Source organism: Salvia hispanica, chromosome 3, assembly GCF_023119035.1.
Source record: "Salvia hispanica cultivar TCC Black 2014 chromosome 3, UniMelb_Shisp_WGS_1.0, whole genome shotgun sequence".
In the NCBI taxonomy this organism is placed as follows: Eukaryota; Viridiplantae; Streptophyta; class Magnoliopsida; order Lamiales; family Lamiaceae; genus Salvia; species Salvia hispanica.
Window position 1 is genome coordinate 21754121 of NC_062967.1, and position 25099 is coordinate 21779219.

At 34.5% G+C, this 25099-nt stretch overlaps 3 protein-coding genes across 3 annotated transcripts; 1 reads left to right on the plus strand and 2 right to left on the minus strand.

Moving 5' to 3' along the window:
* Positions 1 to 1530: 1530 nt before the first annotated feature.
* Positions 1531 to 5652, plus strand: LOC125213476 (serine/threonine-protein phosphatase PP-X isozyme 2-like). Its single transcript, XM_048114045.1, has 8 exons — positions 1531 to 1838; positions 3807 to 3959; positions 4135 to 4197; positions 4272 to 4357; positions 4617 to 4692; positions 4785 to 5053; positions 5122 to 5200; positions 5362 to 5652. Exons 1-8 carry the CDS (start codon positions 1698 to 1700, stop codon positions 5410 to 5412), a joined length of 918 nt encoding a protein of 305 aa, XP_047970002.1. The 5' UTR covers positions 1531 to 1697; the 3' UTR covers positions 5413 to 5652.
* Positions 5653 to 5768: 116 nt separating this feature from the next.
* On the minus strand, positions 5769 to 8624 carry LOC125213475 (cell division protein FtsZ homolog 1, chloroplastic-like). The gene is made up of 6 exons (XM_048114044.1): positions 8277 to 8624; positions 7990 to 8089; positions 7573 to 7802; positions 6830 to 6997; positions 6286 to 6519; positions 5769 to 6209 (listed from the first exon to the last, which is right to left on the minus strand). Exons 1-6 carry the CDS (start codon positions 8550 to 8552, stop codon positions 5946 to 5948), a joined length of 1272 nt encoding a protein of 423 aa, XP_047970001.1. The 5' UTR covers positions 8553 to 8624; the 3' UTR covers positions 5769 to 5945.
* Positions 8625 to 10349: 1725 nt separating this feature from the next.
* LOC125211835 (V-type proton ATPase subunit e1) lies at positions 10350 to 12402 on the minus strand. The gene is made up of 4 exons (XM_048111772.1): positions 12242 to 12402; positions 11886 to 12024; positions 11309 to 11356; positions 10350 to 10702 (listed from the first exon to the last, which is right to left on the minus strand). Exons 2-4 carry the CDS (start codon positions 11981 to 11983, stop codon positions 10636 to 10638), a joined length of 213 nt encoding a protein of 70 aa, XP_047967729.1. The 5' UTR covers positions 11984 to 12024; positions 12242 to 12402; the 3' UTR covers positions 10350 to 10635.
* Between the last annotated feature and the right edge of the window lie 12697 nt (positions 12403 to 25099).

The following is a 25099-nucleotide window of genomic DNA, read 5'->3' on the forward strand; positions in this document are numbered from 1 at the left end:
TTTTCGGCTCAAATATGCACATTTCTCACAAAACACGTCAAAATACCAAAATGTATAGAATATGCAAATAATGGACATGTAGAGTGATTTTGATAACAAAAACGGACCAAATAATGGCCTTAAAACAGTGCAAAATCCGGGCGTATCAGTACCTCACGATGAAGCCGGCCGCCTCAAGGCACTTATCGACATGCGCCAAGTGGATGCTCATATTCGACTCCAAAAGGATTTAATTGAAGAGTTGTGGTCGCGGAAGACTGCACGGTGATAGTTTTTTTTTTATGTAATTTTTAAATTATGTAATTTTTTTAAAACTTTTTTTTAATATAAATAAAATTATCGCATTTTCCTGTATCTGTGTCGTAAATTCAATTCCGTAATTTGCGTGATTGTAATTTATTTATTTTTTATAATTTGGCTGGCCTATGGCTAGCCTATTTCTTGTACTAATGATGTGGCAGGAGGGTTTTCTTGTCCTGATGATGTGGCAGGAGAAGTTTTTGGCTAGACTATGCCTGACCTAAAGCCATTGAAGACGCTCTCAAAAGAAATGCGCCTACTACATTGGAATGGAATTACTCAACCATATTGAGACTCACGAGTAAAACTTTATTAGTCTGAACATAATGACATGTATAATTAGGGGTGAGTCAGTATGTATACCGTACCAAGAACGTCATACCGCATACCGTATCCGAAACTGTGTTATGACAAAATATCATATTGATTTCATACCAAATTTTGGGTATACCGCACTAATTCGGTATGGTTAATTTTTTATATCATTACATAACTGTTGTTGCTGCATACCGCACTTTTTATAGTATACCATAATACAGTAATACTGTTATGCAAAAAAAAATTATTTTATACACAAAATATTTAAAAGTAGGATTTTCAGAAAAAAAAATTAATATCTATTTTAAATATAAATATAATTATTATATAATATTTCAACATACATTGATTTTTCGTTATGCACCAAGAATTCGGCATACTGCAGTATACCTAATATTCAGTATACCACGGTATACTGCGGTATCGAAAAATTGATACCGTTATCGCACCGATAGAGTTCGGTGCGGTATGTTACGTACCAAAAATTGCGGTATACCAAAAATTGATATTTTCCATATTTTTTTGGTACGGTAAGTACAGTATTTCGGTATTTTGTATAATGTGGAACAAGTATAATTATAAAAAGGGATATTGGCACCTAATATTATGGAACTTTCAAAAAGTTGGGTTTTTCCTATCAATGCAAAAATTACGGCTATATTAATAGATTGGGTTTTTCCTACGAACTAACAAACACATGGTAAAGTTTGTGATATTATTTGTCAATTTTAAAATTCGTAAAAAAAATTCAACTTTTTAAAAATTCCGTAATATATATCCGTTATAAAAATATTCTCTTTCCTTTTTATTCTCTTTCGTTAAATAATTGACTAGACTTGCCACAAATATTTTATTGCAGAGTGAAAGAAGGCACCCACAGTAAAATTTTGCTATTTCTGTCCATTTTCCAAAAATAGGGCAATTTGACCTCACCACCAGTTGAGAAACACACTGAAATCGACCCTAGATTTTGGAAGCAGAAGAAGTTTCCGCAATGGTCTGATGCTCAATCTCAAAATCCTTCGTTAACTCGAAGGCCATACGATTGCACTTGCACCCTAGCAGTATCAGAATTCGAGATGTCCGACCTAGACCGCCAAATTGAGCAGTTGAAGCGATGCGAGCCGCTCACCGAGTACCAAGTCAAGGATCTCTGTCTCAAAGCCATCGAAATCCTCGTCGAAGAGAGCAATGTTCAACGCGTTGATGCCCCTGTCACTGTATGTTTTCGGAGCACCAAACCTCTTCGATCTATTTTTATTTGGTTGTTACTATTTATTATTAGCTTTGTTTCTTACTTGAATTAGAAAAATGACGAGTGATTCTGGTGCCTGTGTTGATTTTTTTTTTGTAATTCCTGATTGTCTATTCGAATAGGATATTTGAATCGCGGCGAGATGTTTGTGGTTTGTGTAGCTTAAATTGCGAAATGTAGTCTACTCTACATTTCTTATTTTAGATGTTTAGGGGCGAGATATGTCTGTACTGTTTTAGCAATACGATTGTTGCGTTTGGTTCTAAAGTGGAATGAGTACCAATTCATGAGTGATTCGGGGTTTGTAATGATAGAAATTTATATGTTTCGATGAGGAAGTCTATGTTCGTATAGTTGATGCTTATAAAAAGTGAGGAGATGAGATGCTAAGCTGAGTAGATTCAGCTGATATCTGTAAGGTACCAGTTCTGCGAAATAGCATTTGAGCACTCAAAAAGTATCAGTGTGTCACAAATAACTACCATTAGGATGACTGTTAATAAGGAACAAAAGGCTGATGAGATAGCTTTCCTGCTCATGTAATGTGTGATTCATGATTTGGAGAAACCGTAGGTGGCATGTCTTGGTAACTCAAATAATAACAAAGCAGAATTCTACACCTTGCTTTTTACGATAGTTGGACATTATAAATGTACTTGCATCTGTAATCCCTTTGCAATCAGCTGACCATTGCCAAAAGTGAAGACTCTTGGTTAAATGGCATGAATGCTATTCAACAATCAACTTATTTTATTTTTGGTCCAGGGGATTCCTAAAACCCTGGCTGAAGTTCTCACCTAAGGAAATATGTGAGAGTTGAATTAGTTAATGCGTCTAAATTTTCCATTCCAACCATAGTCTTGATGCAAATGGAATGGTTAGTTGTGTTAATCAAGATTGCAGTCATTATCTGTAAATAATTTGTGGATTTACCGATTTAGTTAAGCATCTTAAGAAACATATGGCCCAGAAGTGATCACCTACTAAATTAGAGTAGTAAATTACATTTTGAACTGAAAAGTCACTCGAGCAAGATTAGGAAAAGCTAGTTATTGAGTTACAAGCAAATCCAGGAAGGATAGGAAAAGTCAATATCTGTATAAGCAGACACAGATACACTCAAGGCTATGACTGGATGGATAGAGGTGGGCCTTGTGATTTATGTCCAATCCATAGACCACATCAACTTCACATATTGATATTTTCTTATACGAAAAAGGCTGAAAAGCTGATTTCAAGCTGTATTTTTGGATTTAAAATCCATCCACAAACACTACAGATCAGTATGCCTCTTCCCATTGATAAACCAAAAAAAGTTTGTTGCTGTAAAGTGGCACTATAATAGAAAAGAGAAGAATAGAAAAGTAAATAATATGGGAGAAACTGCAGAAACAAAAAAAGAAAATAGATAAATAAATAAAATAACACTCCTCCTGATACTAAAGGTAAGTACCTTCTCAAAGGGGTAATTATACCTTCTTACCCCTTCATGGAAGAGAAGGTAAAAAGTTAAGTTATTTTTGTTTGCCTTTTTAATTTACCTTTTAAGAAGGTATAATTACCTTTTTGAGAAGGTACTTACCTTTCCCCCTTGGAGATGCTCTAAGAGGCTACTCCTTCAAAACAGTTTGATGTAGAACTAGAAAATTTTCTATATCAATCATCTTAAACCTCCAACCAAATTCATGATTTTCAACCCAAAATGTATTGTAAACTAATTGCACACCCCATCCTACCCTATCCCCCAGATTGTCTCCCCAAGGAAAAGAAAACACAAGGGTGATTAAGGCTAAGGTAGAATATGGGCCTTTTTATTATGATCCCTTTTTACTTTAGCTGTTGCTTCTCTAGATCTGACAGTATTGTATGATTCTTGTTTGAATCTGTTGGTCCCATGATGGATTTTAATACCTTATCATAATGGTTGATGTAGATTTGTGGAGACATACATGGACAGTTCTATGACATGAAAGAGCTTTTTAGAGTTGGAGGTGATTGTCCAAAAACGAACTACTTGTTTCTTGGAGATTTTGTTGATAGAGGATTTTACTCCGTTGAGACATTCCTGCTTCTACTTGCCCTGAAGGTAAATGCCTTTTAACTTGAAATCTTGAATATAAGTGGACCAGATTTTGATAAAAAAATCTGCCAAATCATTGTGGACATACACTAGCATATCTCATACATAGCATTTTAGTTGTCCATGAAAACAAGGATACTGCCATCTGGCCTAACTCAACAAATATACAATGCAATGACAGGTACGGTATCCTGATAGGATAACACTTATCAGAGGGAACCATGAGAGCCGACAGATAACACAGGTTCGTTTTTTTGTTGTTGTTGTGATGTTGAGATCTAATTCAGTAAAGTACTCATTAGCGCTATGCTCTTTCAGGTGTATGGTTTTTATGATGAGTGTCTCCGGAAATATGGTTCCATCAATGTTTGGAGATATTGCACTGAAATTTTTGATTACTTAAGGTTGGCATCTTCCTACTAGTAATATTTATGAAGCTGTTAAATTTTTTTGAGTTTCATAGGTTGAATTTAAGAAACACTGGAAAATTATGATGTTCCTATTTCTTAGTTGCCTCGGTCATGGTAGCATCTGTATTTCTTTGCTTCATATAGATCTTCAAACGTATACCTATATTACCAATTGGATTTTCCAGTAACTCTTGAATGATTTTGGGTCTCACTGATGTATCATTAAATCATTTCTTGTTTATATCTCCTGCAGCTTGTCGGCACTCATTGATAACAAAATATTTTGTGTTCATGGTGGTTTGTCTCCTGCGATATCCACATTAGACCAGGTCTGGCAGTCCGTTCAAAAATCACCGATCTGCTCCTTATGTTTTACATTTCATCATGTGTAAATGTGTTAACAACATCGTTCATGTGATAGATTCGTACAATAGATCGAAAGCAAGAAGTACCCCACGAAGGTGCCATGTGTGATCTCCTTTGGTCAGATCCAGAAGACATTGTTGATGGATGGGGTCTCAGTCCTCGTGGTGCAGGATTTTTATTTGGTGGAAGTGTTGTCACTACATTTAATCACTCAAATAACATCGACTATATATGCCGTGCCCATCAGCTGGTAATGGAAGGTTATAAATGGATGTTTAACGAACAGATAGTTACAGTCTGGTCAGCTCCAAATTACTGCTACAGGTATTGATGCTATTAGTCTTCATTTTTGTTGAATAATGAAAATATGTAATGAATCTGTTATGCTGCAGATGTGGAAACATTGCTGCAATTCTCGAGCTAGATGAAAACCTTGAGAAGAAGTTCCTTGTATTTGAAGCAGCTCCACTGGTATGTGCAATCTTGTACTATTTTATAGTATGGTTTCCCCGCTGTCTTTATTCACGGGGTTCGAATGTTGTCGTACGATATGATTTTGTACGCTTGACATTATTTATACATTAGCATCCTCCATTGCATTCCAACTTATGGTGATGATGATTGATATGCAGGAATCGAGAGGAGCACCGGTGAAAAAGCCTCCTCCGGATTACTTTCTATAGGAAAGAGAATTCATGAAAGATTGGTGCCTGTGAATTAGAGCAAGATTTTTGGCTTGAGCTCCCCAGATTGTTAGTGAACACAGAAGAAGGCGAGTTACTGGGTTCGGTTGCTGGGTGCGTTGCTTGATTCTTTTCACCAAATCCATTGTTGAGTATGGTGTCCTAAAATTTGTATACCTCACTATCTTATGTCACTCTTATAAAAGGAATTAAAGAAAAGGATTTTCAATGGTGGTAGCATGAATCGCCTCAAATGGATTTCTAAACCCAATGTTGTAGAAATTGGTATAAATTTCATTGATTAGCTTAATTTGCATAGAGTGAGTAAATTTCACTAGAGATTATCATACATTACATTTAATAAGCACAAACTCTAAGAAGCATTCATTCCAAAACTGCAATTCAACATATTATACAATAGATCATAATAGTTAAATGGAGCTGCAACATCAACCCTATCTAACGCACGAGAGAAAAACATGAGAATCATGGAAAAGAAATAAAGAAAAGAAAAAAGTGAACCAAGTAAGAACCTAAAAGAAGAGCCTTCGAGAAGGCGGCTGATTAGCATTGACAGCCGAGGCTGATGAGCCGAGTGCCACCGGAGACTTGCTGCTGTTTAGGCTGCCTGCCTTCTCCAACAGCTTTGCTCCCCTCGGGTTAGTCAGAAGAGTCTTTTGAAATGACTGAGTGAACCCAGTTGCTATAATCGTTACATGTATCTCTCCATTATATCGCTCATCCACGACTGCACCAAATATAATATTTGCGGAAGGGTCTGCTAAACTCGTAACAACCTGGACGCCAAGGACCACAGAGAGATTTAGAGAAAGAAAGAAATGTTGAAATGAGACGGATAAGTTAATGCAGTACCTGTGACACCCTATTTACTTCTTGAAGTGTTATATCCTTCCCACCAGTAATATTGTAAACAACTCCCGTAGCCGATTGAATGGAAGAGCCTATCAGTGGAGCCAGTGTTGCTTGCTCCGCTGCTTCTTCAGCCCGGTTCTTGCTAGAGGAAACGCCTACTCCCAGCATAGCAGTACCAGAATCCTTCATGACTGCCTTAACATCTGCAAAATCCACATTTACCAAACCAGGTATCTGCAAGAACAAGAAATTATTGAGTTCTATAATAGGTTAGAATATTGAACATGTTCTCATTACACGAACCTCAGCTAGGAATGAAGGTCCTAAAATTTCAATTTTTTTAAGAATATCTCCATGATGAATTTTGTAATCGGGAAAATCACAAAACCAATTATCTATTAAATAGAAAGGGTTGTCTCATATTCTGTTAAATGAGGGAAAGCACGAGACAGACTGAACAAGTGATAAGTTTGTGCATTAAGGATTGCTCTGTTAAGAGAAAGATATGTAATTGAAGCGCTACAAGTTCATATGAATTACTCACTGTGATTATGTCTGATATTCCTTGGACACCTTGACGGAGAACATCATCAGCTAGAAGGAAAGCATCTTGAAGGGGGGTCTGTTCATCAGCAATATCCAGGAGACGATCATTTGGAATCACTATAAGTGTATCCACATTTTTCTGCAGCTTTTCAATTGCTTCAAGAGCCTGGAACAGATCAAGATACAAAATAAGTGACTGACAGACAACTTTAAATTTGATAAGTGGATGATATCTTTGGTAAAAACCCATATTGATGAATCACTTTACAAAGCAACAATTTGCTAAATAAACTTCTGGTTTCCGCCTTTAAGCCAAATGTTGCATTCACAATAAGTAAATGATAAGTAATGCTTAAATTAAGCACAGTTTACACAAGGTATCCTCGTAACAATCACAGTCAAATACAAAAAGAAGCATACTATGAAATTGATAACAATAAAAAAAATATTAAAACCTTTGGGCATACACAGACCATCCAACAAGCAAATAACAAGCAAACCCAAAACATTTCAGCTTCTTGATGTATTTATATTCAAGCATTACTTACAGATTCCAAAACATGGGTCATCATTAGATACTTTGATTGTCTGGTAAAATTTATTCTCAAAAGTTACATGTACTCAGTATGATAATGTCCACAGGTATTAGAGCACGTCAAAGATCATGAGATCGTGACGTACAGGAACTAAAAGAAAGCAAATCAAATCCTTGTTGCTCAAATAAACAAAAACACCACCTACCTGATTGGATCGTTTACGTCCTTCAAAGCTGAACGGGTAGGTAACAACACCAACAGTCAAGTAGCCTGCTTCCTTAGCAATTTGTGCAACAACAGGAGCCGCACCCGAACCTGTACCACCACCCATCCCGGCAGTTATAAACACCATATCCGACCCCTTGAGGGAATTGGCAATCGCTTCCTTTGACTCCTCTGCAGCTTGTTCACCCAAAAGCGGGTTTCCACCGGTGCCTGCATTTCACCTCGTGTTAACCCAACATTCGACAATTTGACGCACAACACCATCAAAGAAGCCGACATCATACATTATTTAAAATCCAAGATAATATCCTCCATCAATAGCATACACCAACACAGCAGTAGAATTAAGTTTTAGCAGTCAAAACAATTCAATTTGCAGAAATCGAGAGACGCTAACCAAGTCCACGAGTCAAAAGCTCCCCAATCTGAATAGGATTCTCCGCAGCAGATTGGAGAAGAGCTTGAGCATCTGTGTTTATGGCGTAGAAGTCCACTCCCTGTCACGAAACAAGACACACAACGCCACATTTTAATCAAATCAAAGGGCTTCACATAATAAGCTAACATATCTTCAGATTTTCAATAAATTAAACGAAACACACAAATGTTAATCAATAAATACATAAAATACTCCTATCAAAAAGGAAATAGGAAATTGACAAAGTAGGGTTGAGGCGAGAAAACCTGCAAGCCGCTGCCAATCATGCGATTGACGGCATTGTTGCCGCCGCCTCCGACGCCGACGACCTTAATTTTGGCGGACTCCATAGGTATGAAAGAGCAGTAAATCGCAGTGCGGTGGCGCTTGGAGGTGCAGGAATTTCTGGAGCGATACGCTGAAGAGATGTTGCAGCGCACATTTTTGCTTAGCAGCGGCGAAAAGGCGACGGAAATGTGAGCCATGGAAGAGTGAGAGTGTGACAATTCGGAAGGTGGGTTGGAAATTTGGAGGGTCGCCATTAATGGAAACTGGTGCTTCAAAATGAGTGATTTGTTATCTGTTTTATTCCGCCGAATTACGACTCTCGACTCCAAAACCTTTTTCCTTTTCCTTCCAATGTTTGTATTTATTAAAGAGAATAAAATATGAGATAGAGAAAAAGTTAATGTATCTATTTTAAAAAATAATTAGTATTATATCATTTAGAGCGACACATTTAAAGAAAATGTGTCACTATATTTTCATAAAAAGTGTATATAAGTACGCATCATTAATAATTGGTTCAATGTTAACTGTTGTGTGGAAATATATTTTCCATTTGTATAAAAGTAATATCTGCTTTCGATAAATTTAGGGGTGTTTAAACGGCTCTCCGGTTTTCCCTTAATCAAAACCTGCCGGTTAATTGAGGAACCGGGAACCGAAAAATCGGTTTCGATTCTGGTACCGGTCTAACTTTTTAAATAAAACTGGTTTTTGTTCTGAACCGGAATCGACACGTTCCTAACTAAGAACTGGATTATAATTCAATTTAATTTTTTTTATAATTTAATATACTAATAAATCTAACTTAATTGAATTAATATTGAACTGAAGTAAAAAAATTTGAAACATAAACAATGTCAAATTTGCGAGCTCTGTTTTTTAAAGTATGAATCGTGATACTTTGAATCTACAATTATATACCCAATCCAGTTTTTATGAACTAACTATTATGAGTATGACATCATAAGTTTGTTTTTAATTTCCAAAAGAATTTATGCAAATACAATATCATTTCATATATAATATAAATTTAATTTTATAACAAATTTATGTAACAATTCATTTAACATACGATTTTAATTTGTTTGTAAACATTTTATAAACTGTTCCGTTATAAACCAAAAAGTGACAACAAGATCAATTAGTATTGGAAATTCCATTGAATATTTGTTTAGCCAAAAAAAGGAAAAATGGAATTCAATTTTAAAACTCATTTTTTTAAAAAAAAGTGCTAAATTATAGAACTCCTTTATTTAAAAAAAAAAAAGACTTGTCCGACCTACTACACTTGACATCACTCTTACTCATACATGAATATTATTGTATTGTATTTTTTGTGTATTTATTTGTGTATTTATTTGAATTTTTAGGTATTATTTGTTATATTTCTAGATGTTGAATTATTACTTTTGTAGGAGTATTTAAAAGTATAAATAAATTCGGATTAAAATTACACATCGGTTTTGGTTCTTAACCGACCGTTCCAAAGTTCTAGGATTTACGAAAATTTAAAACCGGTTAACCTATCAATCGATCGGTTCTTAATCGGCCGATTCCAAAGTTCTAGGATTTACGAAAAATTAAAACCGGTTAATCGATCAACCGACCTGGTTAGAATCGGAACCGGCCGAATATGCAGGCCTAGATAAATTCAAAGGTGAATATAGTTTTTACGTCAATATATCCGGCAGAAACGCAAACTATATTAGCTCTAACTATATTTGCAATTCTTTTTTAAATATCAGACATTTTGCCAGTTGAAGCTACACTCCCCCAGTCCTCCATTTATTTTTATACCGACTATTTTGATTCACCACTAATTTTAAGAAATTATATAGCTTTGAGAAAAGTGGTAGAAAAAAAAATCTATAATGTCAGTTTTACATTCCAATGTGAGTTAACAATTCTATGAAATGTACGGCCAATTTACTGAAAATGAAAAAAATAAAATAAATGAGACTTTTAAATTATGAACGTACCCCAAAAAAAAAGCATGTCTTTAAATCGTGGATAAAGGGAGAGATGCATAAAACTAAAATTTGAACAAAAGGGATAATAACGCGACTTCATTTGAGATAGAGAAAGATTGGCATCATATTTCTCAATATACAGATTGGAGACTAGAACCAACCAATTCCATTTTCTTATTCTCTTACAAGTTTTATGCCATCTTCAAAGATAAGCAAAGGACTAAAGAATGTCTTGCAGCAAATACATACAAAATCTACACAAAGGGATTCTGGGAACCCCAAAAGTTATTAACCAACCCTCCCATTCAACACTCACAGACATTAATATAGCTTCCCAAGTGGAATCACATGCTTCTCATCTTTTTTATTACTCCGATTCGTTCAGAATTGGAACAATCAGTGGATTCATCTGTGCTAAATACACTATCGCCCACCTACACAGAAACAAAACATTGCAAGCAAGGTCAAATAATAATCATGGGATAAGTTGCGTTGAAAATTTAGAAACATAACAGCAGCAAACTTGGTTCCACGGAATGGAAAAGAAAACACGCATTTCATTGACTACCGTAAAATATATATCCTTCCTGCTAAAGTTCAAACTCTACAATGGAGTCAATGGACCAAATCCCTAACACCAGTATGATTATTGAAAGAAATAATATCACACAAGGCATACAACTAACTGCAGAACTACTTCACAAAAGGAAAAAAAGGTTCAAAAGATTCCTGAGACTCGACTATAGTTCTCAATGTAAGGTAGATAAGAAAGAAGAGTAAAATATTTACCAAAATGCCGATGTAACAGCTAATCTAACATTCTAAGAGAAAATCTGCAATTGACAATGTCTGAATCTGGCTAAAAGCTCCAGAATTTAGTATTGCTATGGAGAGTATAAACCAAAAACAATACCACCAATTGCTAAAAACAGATTGAGGAAAGACAAAAGGAGAAAAGAAAAAGGCTTGCATGCTAGGAGGATAAGCTGTTTACTGTTCTACTCGCGCATTTAATATTTGAGGAAGTTAAAGTAACTTACATCATCCAGCAGCAGACGGTTGCAGTAATAACCAATGTCAGCTGTAGCCTGCAATTGCAAGAAATAATTAGCCATATCCAAGAACAGTACACCATATAATATAATGAAAGTCTCTATAAAATGCATCATGTTTTTAACACATTTGACCATATGCACAAATAATTAATACATCAAGCAGCTGAGGGATCAACTCTAATATTACGTTGAACTGTGCACAGGCATAATAAGACGCACATCACGGAAATTCGGAAAGCGTTAACAACTCTTACTAGTGCAATTCAGTGTTTGACAGTCAAATAGAAGCTAATGAACAACAACAAGTACCTTGAACAAACATTCATACTTAGAAAATCATAAAAAAATTGGCATCCTTGATGAAACTTGAAAGTAATGATTACCTAAAATTACTCATAATTAACAAAAGCTTGTGATTTCTCAAGGTATAACACAGATACAAACTAAGCTTACTGCTAAGGAAACTAATGGCTGTGAGGTGGTGAGATAGCTAAGGAAAAACATAAACAGATAAACATCACAAATAAAAAAATTCATTAAACAGGAGCAGTGTAAGACATACAGATTGGCAGAGGGTCCTCGGTTGAAGCAAATTCTGGCGCAAAGGCTTGCAATAATCCCCACAACTATGAAGATTAGCGTAGTCACCAAGAACCCCATATTCACTCCTTCTTACCTAACAAAAAATCAACACAGTTTCCCTGCCACAACGAATTTGAGATCACAAATCAATTCGAAGATCCATTATTCCAAAATTCAAATTACAATCCCCAGATTCCAAATATTCCGCAAAATTTGTAATAGACCAGGGGATACAGGCTAGAATCATTGGAAATTCAATGAGATCATAACATTGGAATAACCCTAAACTAGCAATCCAAAATGTGGCAATGCAAAGAAGCATTCAAGGAAACTCACAAATTTGAGATTACGAGAGCAGCCGAAGCTCTGGCGACAGGAAATGGTTGTGGACGGCGGTTGAAGCTGCTCGATCCGGCGTCGCTTTGTTGAGATTCAGTTATTCATCAACGAGTGGAAGAATATCGAAGTGCGAAGATTGTATTCGACTTATGATTTGAAATAATAAAATAAATAAAATCAAATTGGACATTATCGTGAACTTGGATATTCTTTGTGTGGAATGGGCTAATGGGTTATCATAGTACTTTGTTACAGCCCAATTTTGCCCATGCTACAAATATCCACGTTTTTTAAATTTTGGTTAAATGAAAAAAAAACTTTATTTTAATAAATATTACTCCCGCCGTCCTCAAAGAGTATGAACTTTAGGTTCGACACGGATTTTAATGCATTACTGACAAAATAAGAAAGAGAGAGAGATATAGATAGAAAGTTTTTTAAGTATTATTAGTGGAGAATGAGTTTCACCTCATTAGGAGAAGAGAATTTCAAAATTTGGAATGTTCATTCTCTTTGAGGATGGACGAAAAAGAAAAATAGTGTATACTCTTCAGGGCCTGAAACACGGTCAGTTCTATGGAATGCTTTGCAAAAGAGAAAGAAAAATTTCACAATCTAGATAGGCTTTGGCTACCTATCGTGAAAGGTCGCAATGTCAGTCCGCATATTTCTAAGCCTTACTGAAATAAGATGACATTGTTGTGGTATAACACTGAACGAATCTAACAGCAAGACGTGTCTTTATGATATCTACTGAAAGACTAGGTCTTGACAAAATACTATTTCTTAATCTACATGTGTTAGCATTCGGTATTGATTATGCGCTACTTTGACTTATCAAATGGTGCGGGTTTTTCGCAACCCAATAATCCCGATATATTGGGTAGTGGTGATTAATATCTAGCGGTGCTAGGATTGCTATTATGTTGAATCGTGCGCAAGGTGAGTCTCTTTTGATAATGTCCTCAAGAGGAGCTCGAACAAGGTTTTATTATTCGGAAACTGACCAGTTGAAGTTTTATTACTCTATGAATAATAAATAAGTGTTTCTTGCTAAGTCCACTCTTGGAATTAATAAGATGTTAATTAATTAAGTCCATAGCAGACATTAATTAATTAATGGACATTTATATCTTAAGCGCGAGAAATAAATAATAAACAAAGTGGAAACCCGGATTACTAGTAATTTCGAATTTGGATGGGAAGGGTTCAATATTACTTCTGCAGTGGCTGCTCGTAATATTTCAATACAAGCTTGTATTAAATTGTGGGTTCAATTTAATTAGTAAAAAGCTAATTGGGGGAGCCCATATCCAAAACCTTCCATAAATCTCTGTCTGGGCCCAAAAGGAACTTAATATAAATAGGAGAATAAAGGAGACAAAATCACACTAATTTTATGTGAAAATCACGTCCACACCTTAAAAGGAGAAAGGGACGATTTTTCTCCTCCGTGAAAATTTCAGCTCCTCCTCCGTGAGGAATTTTCTGTCTCTTTTATTTAAGTCCTAGTATCCCGGTGAGATCAGCCCACACTGATATCGGAATACAGTTCGGGAACCATAGAGAAGATCTGTGGTATAGTATTGAAGATCATCACGTGGAGAAGGCCCGAGCAATTGATGATTCTTTGGAGAATCAAGCCGGTAACTCTAAGCCGTAGAAATCATGTTTAGGATTTATATTTTTCTAAGCATGAATTATTTGCGTTCTAGCATGCAATTATCTGTTTAACATGTGAATTGATTAATCGCATAATCGGTCAAATAGATCCTTATCTGATTTATTTGTTTTGTACAAGTCTTCCGCTGTGCAAGGGGCACCAGCAAAAAATTCTTTTGATTGTCTAGATAGTGGTCAAAGTTAGTTTGTGGCACTTAAGTTGGTACAAATTGTCTCTATGAGATACGGTATTCTTGATTGCTAATAGGTATACTAGCTCGTACACTTGCGGATATTACTTGTACTAAAATAAGTTTGAGTCATTTTCTTCTTTGTGTTCCTCAACTGTTTGCTCGCCACTTTTGCTTGTTTGAGCATTTTTTATTTTTTATTTATCAAAAAACATGTGTTTGTGTGTGTTGCTCGATTTTCTCAAAGAGAAGGAGTGTAGATTAAATCACTCTATAATTGGCTTAATAGCTAATACTCACTCCGTCCATGAAAAATAGTCTTATTTTGCTATTGTGGGATATTCATAAAAAATAGTCTCATTTATACATATAGAAAGTTTATCAATCATATTTTATCCCACTTTTTCTCCAATCTTTCTTACTTTACAAATATTTTTTTTTTCTTCTTTGTTATTTAACTAATTTTTTCATTAAAATCTATGTGATCCATAAATGAAACTATCTTGTGTGGACGGATGGAGTATAGCTTATAGTCTGCTTAAATTACTCTATAGTTGGGCTAGCTTATAGTATGCTTAACTCGCTTTATAGTTGGGCTTAATAGCTTTAGCTTAAATAACTCTATAGTTGCCCAATACTAATGTATTTATAATTAGCCCAATCTATTAATAAGTATGGATAGGCCATCACTCTCTATCTCGAGTCTAGTCGTAACATGAGTCCTATTATCCACAAATTCACTCTTAAAGACTGAACTAGAGACTAAATTAGGGCCATTCATTTTCTTAAGCTTGTGGTTAGGATTAATTTAAAATTAATTTAATATTTTATTCAATAAAACTTTTTATTTTTATTTTTATTTTACTTTTACTTTTACTTTTAATTTTAATTTTATTTTATTTTTTTTAAATTGATATAAAAAAAATTTATTTATTTATTTATTTTTGTTAATTTTTTTTAAATCTTAATTTTTTTTTCTTCAATAAAAATTTGTCTGAGTAAATAATGAACTAAATGAAGTATGTAATGAAGTAATTTTGACATGTTATTGAAATACATTAATGATACAACAAATTTTAGTGTTAAACGTAAGCGGTAGTAATGAACTATATTCAATAAATAATGAACCAAATGAATGTTAGTAATGAAGTAAATATGACATTTTATTGAAATACAATGTTAACTGTGTTAAACGTCAAGCAGTAGTAATGAACTTATTACTTCATTCAGTCTTGCTATTACTTCATTCCATTAGTTTATTATTTCATCCTGTTAATTTATTACTTCATTCTATTAGTTTATTACTTTATTCCATTAGTTTATTACTGCATAATGTGTTATGCCATAATTATATTTCAGTTGAAGCAAATTCGATATGTAATGAATGCGAAAATTTACTTCATAACATACGTTTATTTAGGTCATTATGTAGTGAATATAGTTCATTATTTACTCCAGCAAGTTTTTATTGAATAGAAAAAATTAAAATTTTAAAAAACATTTAATTTTTTTTAAATTTTTTTTAAAAAAAACGAAAATAAAAAAAAATACTCCCTCCGTCCCCTATTAGTCACTCTTTGACCGGGCACGTGTTTTAAGAAATGTAAAGAAAAATTGGTTGAAAAAGTTAGTTGAATGTGAGACCCATTTTTTTATATTGGTTTTATAATAAAATGTGAGTGAATTGAGTTAGTGGAATGTGGGACCTACTTACTATTTATGGTAAAAATGAAGTGTGACTCTTAATTGAGGACGGACTGAAATGGAAAAGTGTGACTCTTAATGGGGGACGGAGGGAGTATTTATTAAATAAAATATTAAATTAATCATAACCATAAGATTAAGAAAATGAATGGCCGAAATTCGGTCTCTAGTTCGGTCTTAAAAAATGGTTCGACATTGATCACAATATTATCAAAGTTATTGTTAATTTTTAGTAGTCTTACTTTAATAGATAAAAATTACTGCCTTTTTAGAAGGAAAAAATTGGAGTACGTCCCGCCCTCACAGGACTAGATTTTACGCTAGACTTTATAAAGTAGATAATTAAATTGATAGAATATATCTCTATTAAATATATATTTCAACTGAAGAAATAATCATGGCAATTGCAATAGAGCTTTAAAATAAAGAGTGAATTACATATTTAGGACCTATACTTATCACGACGAATGTTTGCGGTCTCTATACTTACAAAATATCATTTGCGGTCCTTATACTTGTACTTATGCACGTTTAAAGGTTCTTTTCACTTTTTGATCTTTTTTTGGACAAAAATACCCCCAAAGAAAAAATTTGTACACTATTTTCTCTCTTTCATCCTCCTTCTTTCTTTTTTCCTTTGTCTATAATAAAATTAGAACTAAAATTATGGGTTTGTTAATCTTATTTCCTTGTATTCTGTTAAATTTTTTGAGAAATTTAATCATATGATGATAAATTTTATATTTTCACGTCATTTTTCTTCATCACACTAGAGTATTTGTGATTATGCTTCAAATGTGGAGTATTATAATTAATGATCCGTAAATAAAAGATTAAAAATTTGAACGACGAATTTCAACAAGTGAATATTTGAATCTAATCAATCGTAAAGTGAGGAATAATAAGCGATAAATGGAATGTATGAAATTATGGTAATTTTGGTTGTGTGTATTTAGCAAGTGCGCAGCGCCCGCGACTTATGTGGGTTCTCACATCAGAAATATCTCTTCGTAATTCTAACAAAATAATGTAAAATAAACTTCTTAGCTGAATATTTGATTTGTCTAATATCCTTCTTCAAATATCATCTCAATTTTTATTGTAATTATACAAGTCATTTACAAAAAGAAGAAAGAAAAAATATGAAGAAGAAAGAAAAATGAGAGAAAATAGTAATATATAAATTTGCCCTTCATTTATTTGGGGGTATTTTTGTCCTAAAAAATGTCAAAGAAGGAAAAGAACCTTAAAACGTGCATAAATACAAGTATAGAGACCGCAAATAATATTTTGTAAGTACAGGGACCGCAAACGCGCGTCGTGATAAGTATAAGTCCTAAATATGTAATTCACTCTAAAATAAATATGACTTTAAAATTAATTTGTTATGTTAGGCCACCTCTCGTTATTTCCAGGTTATTTGAGTCGTTTATACTGTGCACGTGGTTTAGGAAGGTAATGTTGAATGGTTAAATGATAAAATATGAGAAGAAATAAAATGGAAGAAAGAAGAGAAAGTAAAGTAATGAAACGGAATAATTTTTATTATCTTAAAGAGAAATGACTCAAATAATGTGATATAATACGAAATAAAATATGAATAAAGTAATTTAGAACATAAAGAGTATAAAATCACCATATTTGTTCCCAGATGGTTGGGGCAAAGCTAAGAGCAAATAAATGCAAATAGATTGAGCAATTGCCATAGAGCTTTTAATTAATCACGGTTCCAATGCCATAGAGCTTTTAAATAATCACGGTTCCAAAACCTACTTGCTAAGCAACCTCTCATCAGTACGGATCCAGAAATTTCATATTGGGGGTACGATAAATAATTACATTTACTTAAAAATTTTAAGTTTAATCAAGCTTATTTCATTGGTTATCTCCATTAATTTTTCTTTTGCAATGAGTCCTTCATTTTGTATAAAAGAGATCTTTTTGGGCATTATTTACTAAAAAAATTAAATATAAAAAAAGAAAGGTTCTTAAATATTTATATAACAAAGAGTTTATTTTAGTTTGGAGAAAGTTTTAATATTTACACTAAAATAAAATACATCATATTTTTATATAATCTCAAATACTAGTATTATGAGTATAATTAGAAATCATAAATAATAAAAATTATCTTGAATCAAACGTACTACATTTTTTATATAATCTTAAATAGTATGATGAGTGTAATTATAAATTATAAATAATAAAGATTATATTCAATAATACATGCTTTATTGTAGAGTATAAATCAAATTAGAAAATAAATAATTAGTTATATTTACTTAAATTAGATACCATGGAATGGAATAAATAATACTCATCCAAAGGAGTAAATAGCCAAAAAAGCGCCTGCTGGGGTCAAACCCGAATTGCTGCTGTGAAAGATGAGCATAATACCATTTGGCTATTTGCAACTTTTGGGGTACACATGCCGTTTATACATTACAATAGATGTAAAATAACATAGTTTCACAAAATCTTCTTAAAACGCCTTGACTTAATTTTAATTCATTAAAAATAATAGGTTTAATATTTCATTCTTTATATAATATGTATGGCACTAAATGCTTTGCTTCTAGTAAATTGATAGTTATACTTCCTCCGTCCCAGAAAGTTTGTCACATTTTTCCATTTCCGTCCGTTCTACAAAATTTTTCTTATTTCACTTTTTACCATTTTTTTAGTGGACTTCATATTCCACTGACTCATTCCGACTCATATTTTATTATAAAGCTTATACTCCCTCTGTCCCTGAAATTTTGTTACATTTTTCCATTTCCGTCTGTCCCACAAAATTTGTTATATTTCACTTTTTACTATTTTTAGTTGTAGACCCACATTCCACTAACTTATTCTCACTCACATTTCATTATAAAACTAATACTTTAAAAGTAGGACCCACATCCGACCAATTTTTCAACCTACTTTTCATTACATTTCTTAAAACCCGTGTCTGGTCAAACTGTGACAAAATTTGGGGGACGGAGGGAGTAGTATATAAAAATATGACTTATATTCCACTAACTTTTTCAACTCACTCTCCATTATGGTGTCCGGTCAAAATGTTACTCCCTCCGTCCCTGAAAATTTGTCACCTATTTCCTTTTTCGTCTGTCCCTAAAAATTTGTCACTTTTCACTTTTATCATTTTTGATAGTGGACCATATATTCCATAACATTCTCACTCACATTTTATTATAAAACTAATATATAAAAGTAGGATTCACATGCCATCAACTTTTTCAACCCACTTTCTATTACATTTCTTAAAACCCTTACCAGGTCAAATTGTGACAAATTATGCAGGACGGAGGGAGTAATATATATGGCATTGAATGCTTTGCTTCTAGAAGGGACTGGATTTGATGACCCTAGCTCCCTAGCCCATGCTCATACATCAATATAAGTAGCGCATATAATATCATCATCGTCCATCCTCTCTAATTCTCTTTTTCTAAATTTTTATTCTCCTTCAATGGATTCAAATATGGATTTATCATCTCTCCCAAGGGAAAAATGGTTGGGAGATGATTATCTCGTCCAACTTGAAGGCTTTTGGTTTTTACCACAATTTGAGAAGTCAATCAAAAGAGTGATCAATCATTATAATCCACTTTCTAGTGATGTGATCTTGGCTACATTTCCTAAAGTGGGCACCACATGGCTCAAATCTCTCCTCTACTCCATCCTCAATCGATCATCCATGCATAAGTTGGTTGGCGAACACCCCCACGAACTCGTTCCCTTCTTGGAGGCACAAGTGTTTGCAGAGGTTGATGAGCCAGCTACTCTAGCTGCCCCATCAAATGGGCCGCGATTATTTGCCACGCACATACCTTATCAACTCCTGACCAAAACCCTCGATTCTAGTCAATGTAAGGTTGTTTACTTGACGCGAAACCCCAAGGACACCCTCGTTTCATTGTGGCATTTTGTGAATAAGTGGAACATGGAGAAACCAGATCAGTCATGGCCCCTTGATGAGGCAATTGATAAGTTTTGTCATGGGGTTAGCTTATGTGGACCTTACTATGATCATGTGCTTGGGTATAGAGAACTTAGTTTAAAAAGACCGGAGAACGTGATGTTCGTGACTTTTGAGCAGATGCTACAAGATCCTCATGGCTATGTCAAAAAAATGGGTGATTTCTTAGGATGTCCATTTGAGGAAGAAGGAGAAGTGGAGGAAATTGTGAAGAATTGCAGCATTGAGGTGCTAAGTAGCCATGATGTTAATAAGTCCAAGGAATCTCCAACATGGTTACCATCGCCATATAATTCATTCTTTCGAAAAGGGAAAATAGGAGATTATAAAAACTATCTTAGTGACGAGTCTATTCAACGTATTGACACACTTACGAAAGAGAGATTTCATTCATTAGGGTTCATGTATGGGATTTAGAACCCTCTTGTTATTGTTATTTTCCCATGGAAGTCCATATTTTCATACATGTACTACTGTAATTCATGTTCATCTTTATGCCTTTATATTACATACTACTCTATCCGTCCCACTAAAGATGATCCACTTTCGTTTTTAGCTTATTTCAATCAAGATGACCCATCACTAAAAATAAAACACCTTTTACATCTCTACTTTTGTAACGCCCCGCTTTTTCGAACCCTAATTTTTGTGACGTGGAAATTTTTGCATTAAATGCTTTTAATGCAATGATATGTGGAATTAAATTGATAAGTGATAAATTGCAATATTCTTTGTGACCTAATTGCGATATCGAGTTGAGTTTGAGTTGAATAGTCAAACTTGTGAATATATGACGTGGCTACTGAATAGTCAATATTGTGGAAAATATAACGTGGCCGTGGAATGGTCAAAGTCGTTTGAAAATGTGAAGTGGAGGTGAATTTCGAAAATGTGGATATTTTGATGTGGGAAGAAATAATATTTGTGGTGAAATATTTTCCTAAGGGATGAGTGAGAATTTAATAGGAGCATTATTTAAGTATGTGGAATTTTCGACCCTCTCCTATTTATTGGAAAGAAATCCTATTTTTTCTTGGATTTAATTATTGCTTGGGATAATTATCCAAATTAAATCCAAAGTCCGATTATTCCTTTATTTCATGAAAATTTCGAAAACCCTATGTTGGTCTAGAGGGATTTTTCGAAAATCCTTATATTATGGGAGAAGGGAATTTTTATTATATTATTTGATCCCTTGTTTATTCTCTTCCATAATTAAATTCAAATATCTTAGCATATCTTGTCAAATCTAAGAAGATCCTGCCATATCCTAATTAAAATAGGATTTAAATTAAATTCCTTCTAAGGAATTAAAAGTGACGCCACTTTTCCTTTTAAATTGGGGAGTATTATTATTATTCTTGCTCCGTGATATTTTATTCTACTCCGTGAAATATTCAAATTAAATCATAGGCTAATTTAATAGCCTAGAATTCGAATTCCCTAATATTTCTCTCCAAATTTTCGGCCTCTACAACTAACAAATCTCTCCACATCTTTAATTAATTTAATTAAAGATGTTATATCTTGCACTCTATAAATAAGAGAGAAGACCTAAACCCTAGCTACAGAAAAACCGCCCCACCCCTAAATCACGTCGCTCTCTCCATCTCCCATTCTCTCAAGTTTTTCTTCTATCTTTCTCCATTAATTATTCATCTTTTGGAGAAGAATTGAAGCTGCAATTCAAGAATTCATTGAAGAATCAAGATTCTACTTGTTTCTACCGTTTGTTTTTGCAAGAAAAGGTACTTCTATTATTAATCTTTTCTTCCTCTACCGATTAATCGGTGTTCTTGAGTCCACATGCATTTAGATCGAGTGAAGGGGGAAATTAATCGGTGAAATTTGGATGCATGGATGTGAGTGTGTGTGTGTGGCCGAGAGTGTGTGCGTGTGTGCATGCCTCGGTAGGCGTGCACATGTGTGTTGCGTGTGTGCATGTGTTGTGTGTGAAAAACACTCATGCGTGGCACGATTGATGATAAATCTGGAATTGTTGTGTGAATAAACAATATGATAATCGTACTTTGATTTTGATTGTTGATTTTGAAAATAATCAAAGGGAAAAGGGAAACGTGAGATCATGCATAATTTTAATCCATGATTGAGACTTATTTGAAATATATGAACTAAAGGTGATAATCCGCGTTCCCGGTGTGATATCAAGAAGAAGTGCGTTTTTGTTGAACTCGAAGGAAATCGAGGTGGGCTTTATTCTTAACTCTCTCTTCTGTTGCAAATTATGAAAGTGGAGCAATAAGGGTGGAGTAAACTATTATGCCATGTCTATGAATTATTTTGGATATTGTGTGTGCCTGATGCCTAGATTGTGAGTACGCTCCATTAGGCTACAGTGGCTATATAAACGAATTCGGGTCCGAGTAGGGCCGCAATCCCTATCAGGCTAGTGTACACTGGGGATCGGGAGCCGTCCTTGCTAGTCGGCCGATCTCGTGGGCGAAAGCGTGGCCACACTTCGTCGCACCATATGAAATGATAATTGATGAGAAAATGGGAGGTATTGTTTGACTGGCCAGTCTATGAAATATTTTGTGACTCGATGCTTATCTTTAAATAAATGCAAAACCTCGAGTTCACTATGGTAAGGGTGGCATAACTATAAAATGTTTTGGCATGAGTCCACTGAGTATGTTTAAAATACTCAGCCCTGCATGTGTTTTCCCTATGTGCAGGTTGAGCGGCGATGGGCGGTCGGTGGTGTTGAGATGGTTGATTCGAATAAAATGGATGGTTGGGATTTTGAGTGTAGTCGTGTCCTCATACATGGCTTCGCTTTCTCTTGGAATGCTTCCGCTGAATATTTTTGGAAAACTTATTATCTTGGTTGTTTCGAACCTATTTCTTTGATTTAGAATGTTGGGAAATATTGCGTTTTGTTGGAGTTGTGCTAAACCTTTGACTTTTGAGCTTAGTCTATTATATCTTTTAAATCTTGACTCTCGTGAGTTAGCCGTTGACTTTTTGACCTTGATATTTCATTAAATGCTTGGTCAAATCTCTTTAAATGAAACCCTAGTCTACATTTTTGTCGCCTTAAGTTTGCCTAGTTAACAGTCGCCGTATTTATTATACCCTAGAAATGCCGGGCTGTTACAGTTGGTATTAGAGCCTCAGTTCTTTCCGCTCTGGACCCAAGAGTTTTGTTGTAATAAATCTGAAATTTGTGGGAATTGATTAAATAATAATTGTTGAAGACTCAACACCACGACTCGTCTCTGCTCAACCACGAAGAATGAGGTAACATGTATCTTTGAATATTGATTGGAATTATGAAATGTTGGAAGTTGGGGCGAATGGGAGTTGTTGTGATATTTGGAAATTGTGATGGAATATGAAATGCTAATTGTGCATGCATGAGAAATTGCTAACTGTGATTATGCAAAAATAAAAGATGAATGTTGTTATGCAAGTGATTTGCGACCAAGATCGCTACGAATTGAATAAATGAAATTCTATATGATTTGTGATTGCGTGATTGTTCGATGAACAACGTTATGAGTTGAACTTGAGCGTGCTATACTTAGTTGAAAATCGTGTTTTGATTGGAAAATTTGTATGAAGATATCGAACTTGGAGGCATAAAAACGCCGAATGCGAGGCGAACGAACTTGCGAGAACAAAATTGCGAACTATCGAAATGCAAACAATATATATATGTATATATACGAGCCTTTTTTGTCTCGGAAATGATATTCCGTTTATTCTTGATATGATATTATCTTCACACCTCTATCGTTCGACCTATATATATATATATCCCTCGTATACTCCCAGCATCATTCGAATTACACTATTGATATTTTCTTCGATCCTTGTTCTGATGCTGAGATTTCTTTTGTAGATGCCTAATCAGTATTACGCACCGATGCGCGATCGTTATGCGAAGAACAAGGTTTTCCTTGTCGAAACCTACCAGGAGTTTGAGTGGGATGGAAAGTCCTTTCTCCTAACCTACGTCACTGAATTCTATGATCGCTGGATGGATGCATACGCGTATGGAGGAGTTACCCATCACGCGGGGATCTCGAGATTGATCCACAGCCTGCCTTCTCCATGGAGCAAATGGACTGCTCAAGCTGCGATACCGTTTACGTGGTTCAGTCCGCCCGAGTACAAGCCTCGAGGCGATATGATCGGCTTGATTGGAGTGCTACTCCCAGCCATGGCAGCTACAAGGGATGGACCGCCGCTTAGTCCCCCAGCACACAAGTATCCGCCGAGTCAGGCTCGTCGATGGAGATATCGTCGTGATAAGGAGCCGCATGTTGATCGTGTCCCTACTAAACCAAGGCTTAGGACTCGTACGTCTAACCCGTTGGTCATAAATGGAAATGTGGAGGACATGCGTGCGATAACCCCTCCGCCCCCGGATGTTGGTGGATCAAGCGAGGACAAGGAACCTTACGAGGAAGGACATGACTTGGACATGGGAAATGTTGATGAGGATGAGGACCCCGAAGAGGATATGAACGATATCGACTAGGAGTGATAGTCGTGGAAAACATTGTTTTGCTTCCCCCATATTTTGATGATTTTTGCTAAACTCTTGCCGTATATTTTTATGCTCTTTTGGAAATTCCGTTGATACTAAGACCTCATTGAGGCAATGTTTTAATATGATATGGTGATTGACATGCCGTGTAAAATAAGAAACACAATTTAAGATTGTGATATCAGAATTTGACCGAAATTTATAATTTTAGAGACTAATATCTCCATATTTAATGAACAAAATATTGTTTACACAAATTTGATAAAGGTCAAAATATCACAAAAATGTAAGAGGACTACAGATGTAAATATGCAAATCCTACTCTAGAAAGACTATATTTTAGTTCATTCAATTATTTATTCTAGAGTAAAGGTACTCAAAACTGGTCCTGATCATATGTTATTTTATGATTTTGGTCCTATATTTTTTCTTTTAAATTTTTGCATCCTGAACATTTCAACTCGGATCACAATTGGTCCTACACTAACAATTCTGTCAATTTTTAAATGGTTCTAACCCGATTTTGACAGTTATTTAAATGGTTTTAACCCGAATGGAACTGTTAAAACTATCAAAATCAGTCAAAATCGGGTTAAAACAGTTTAAAAATTGACAAAATTGTTAGTGATGACCAATTGTGATCCGAGTTGAAATGTTCAGGATGCAAAAATTCAAAAAAAAAATATAAGACCAAAATCGTAAAACGAACATATGTTCAGGACTAATTTTGGTCTTTTCTCTTTATTTTAAAACTAAATGTTGAGATTGATAATTATAAAATACAAGTATTTAATGCT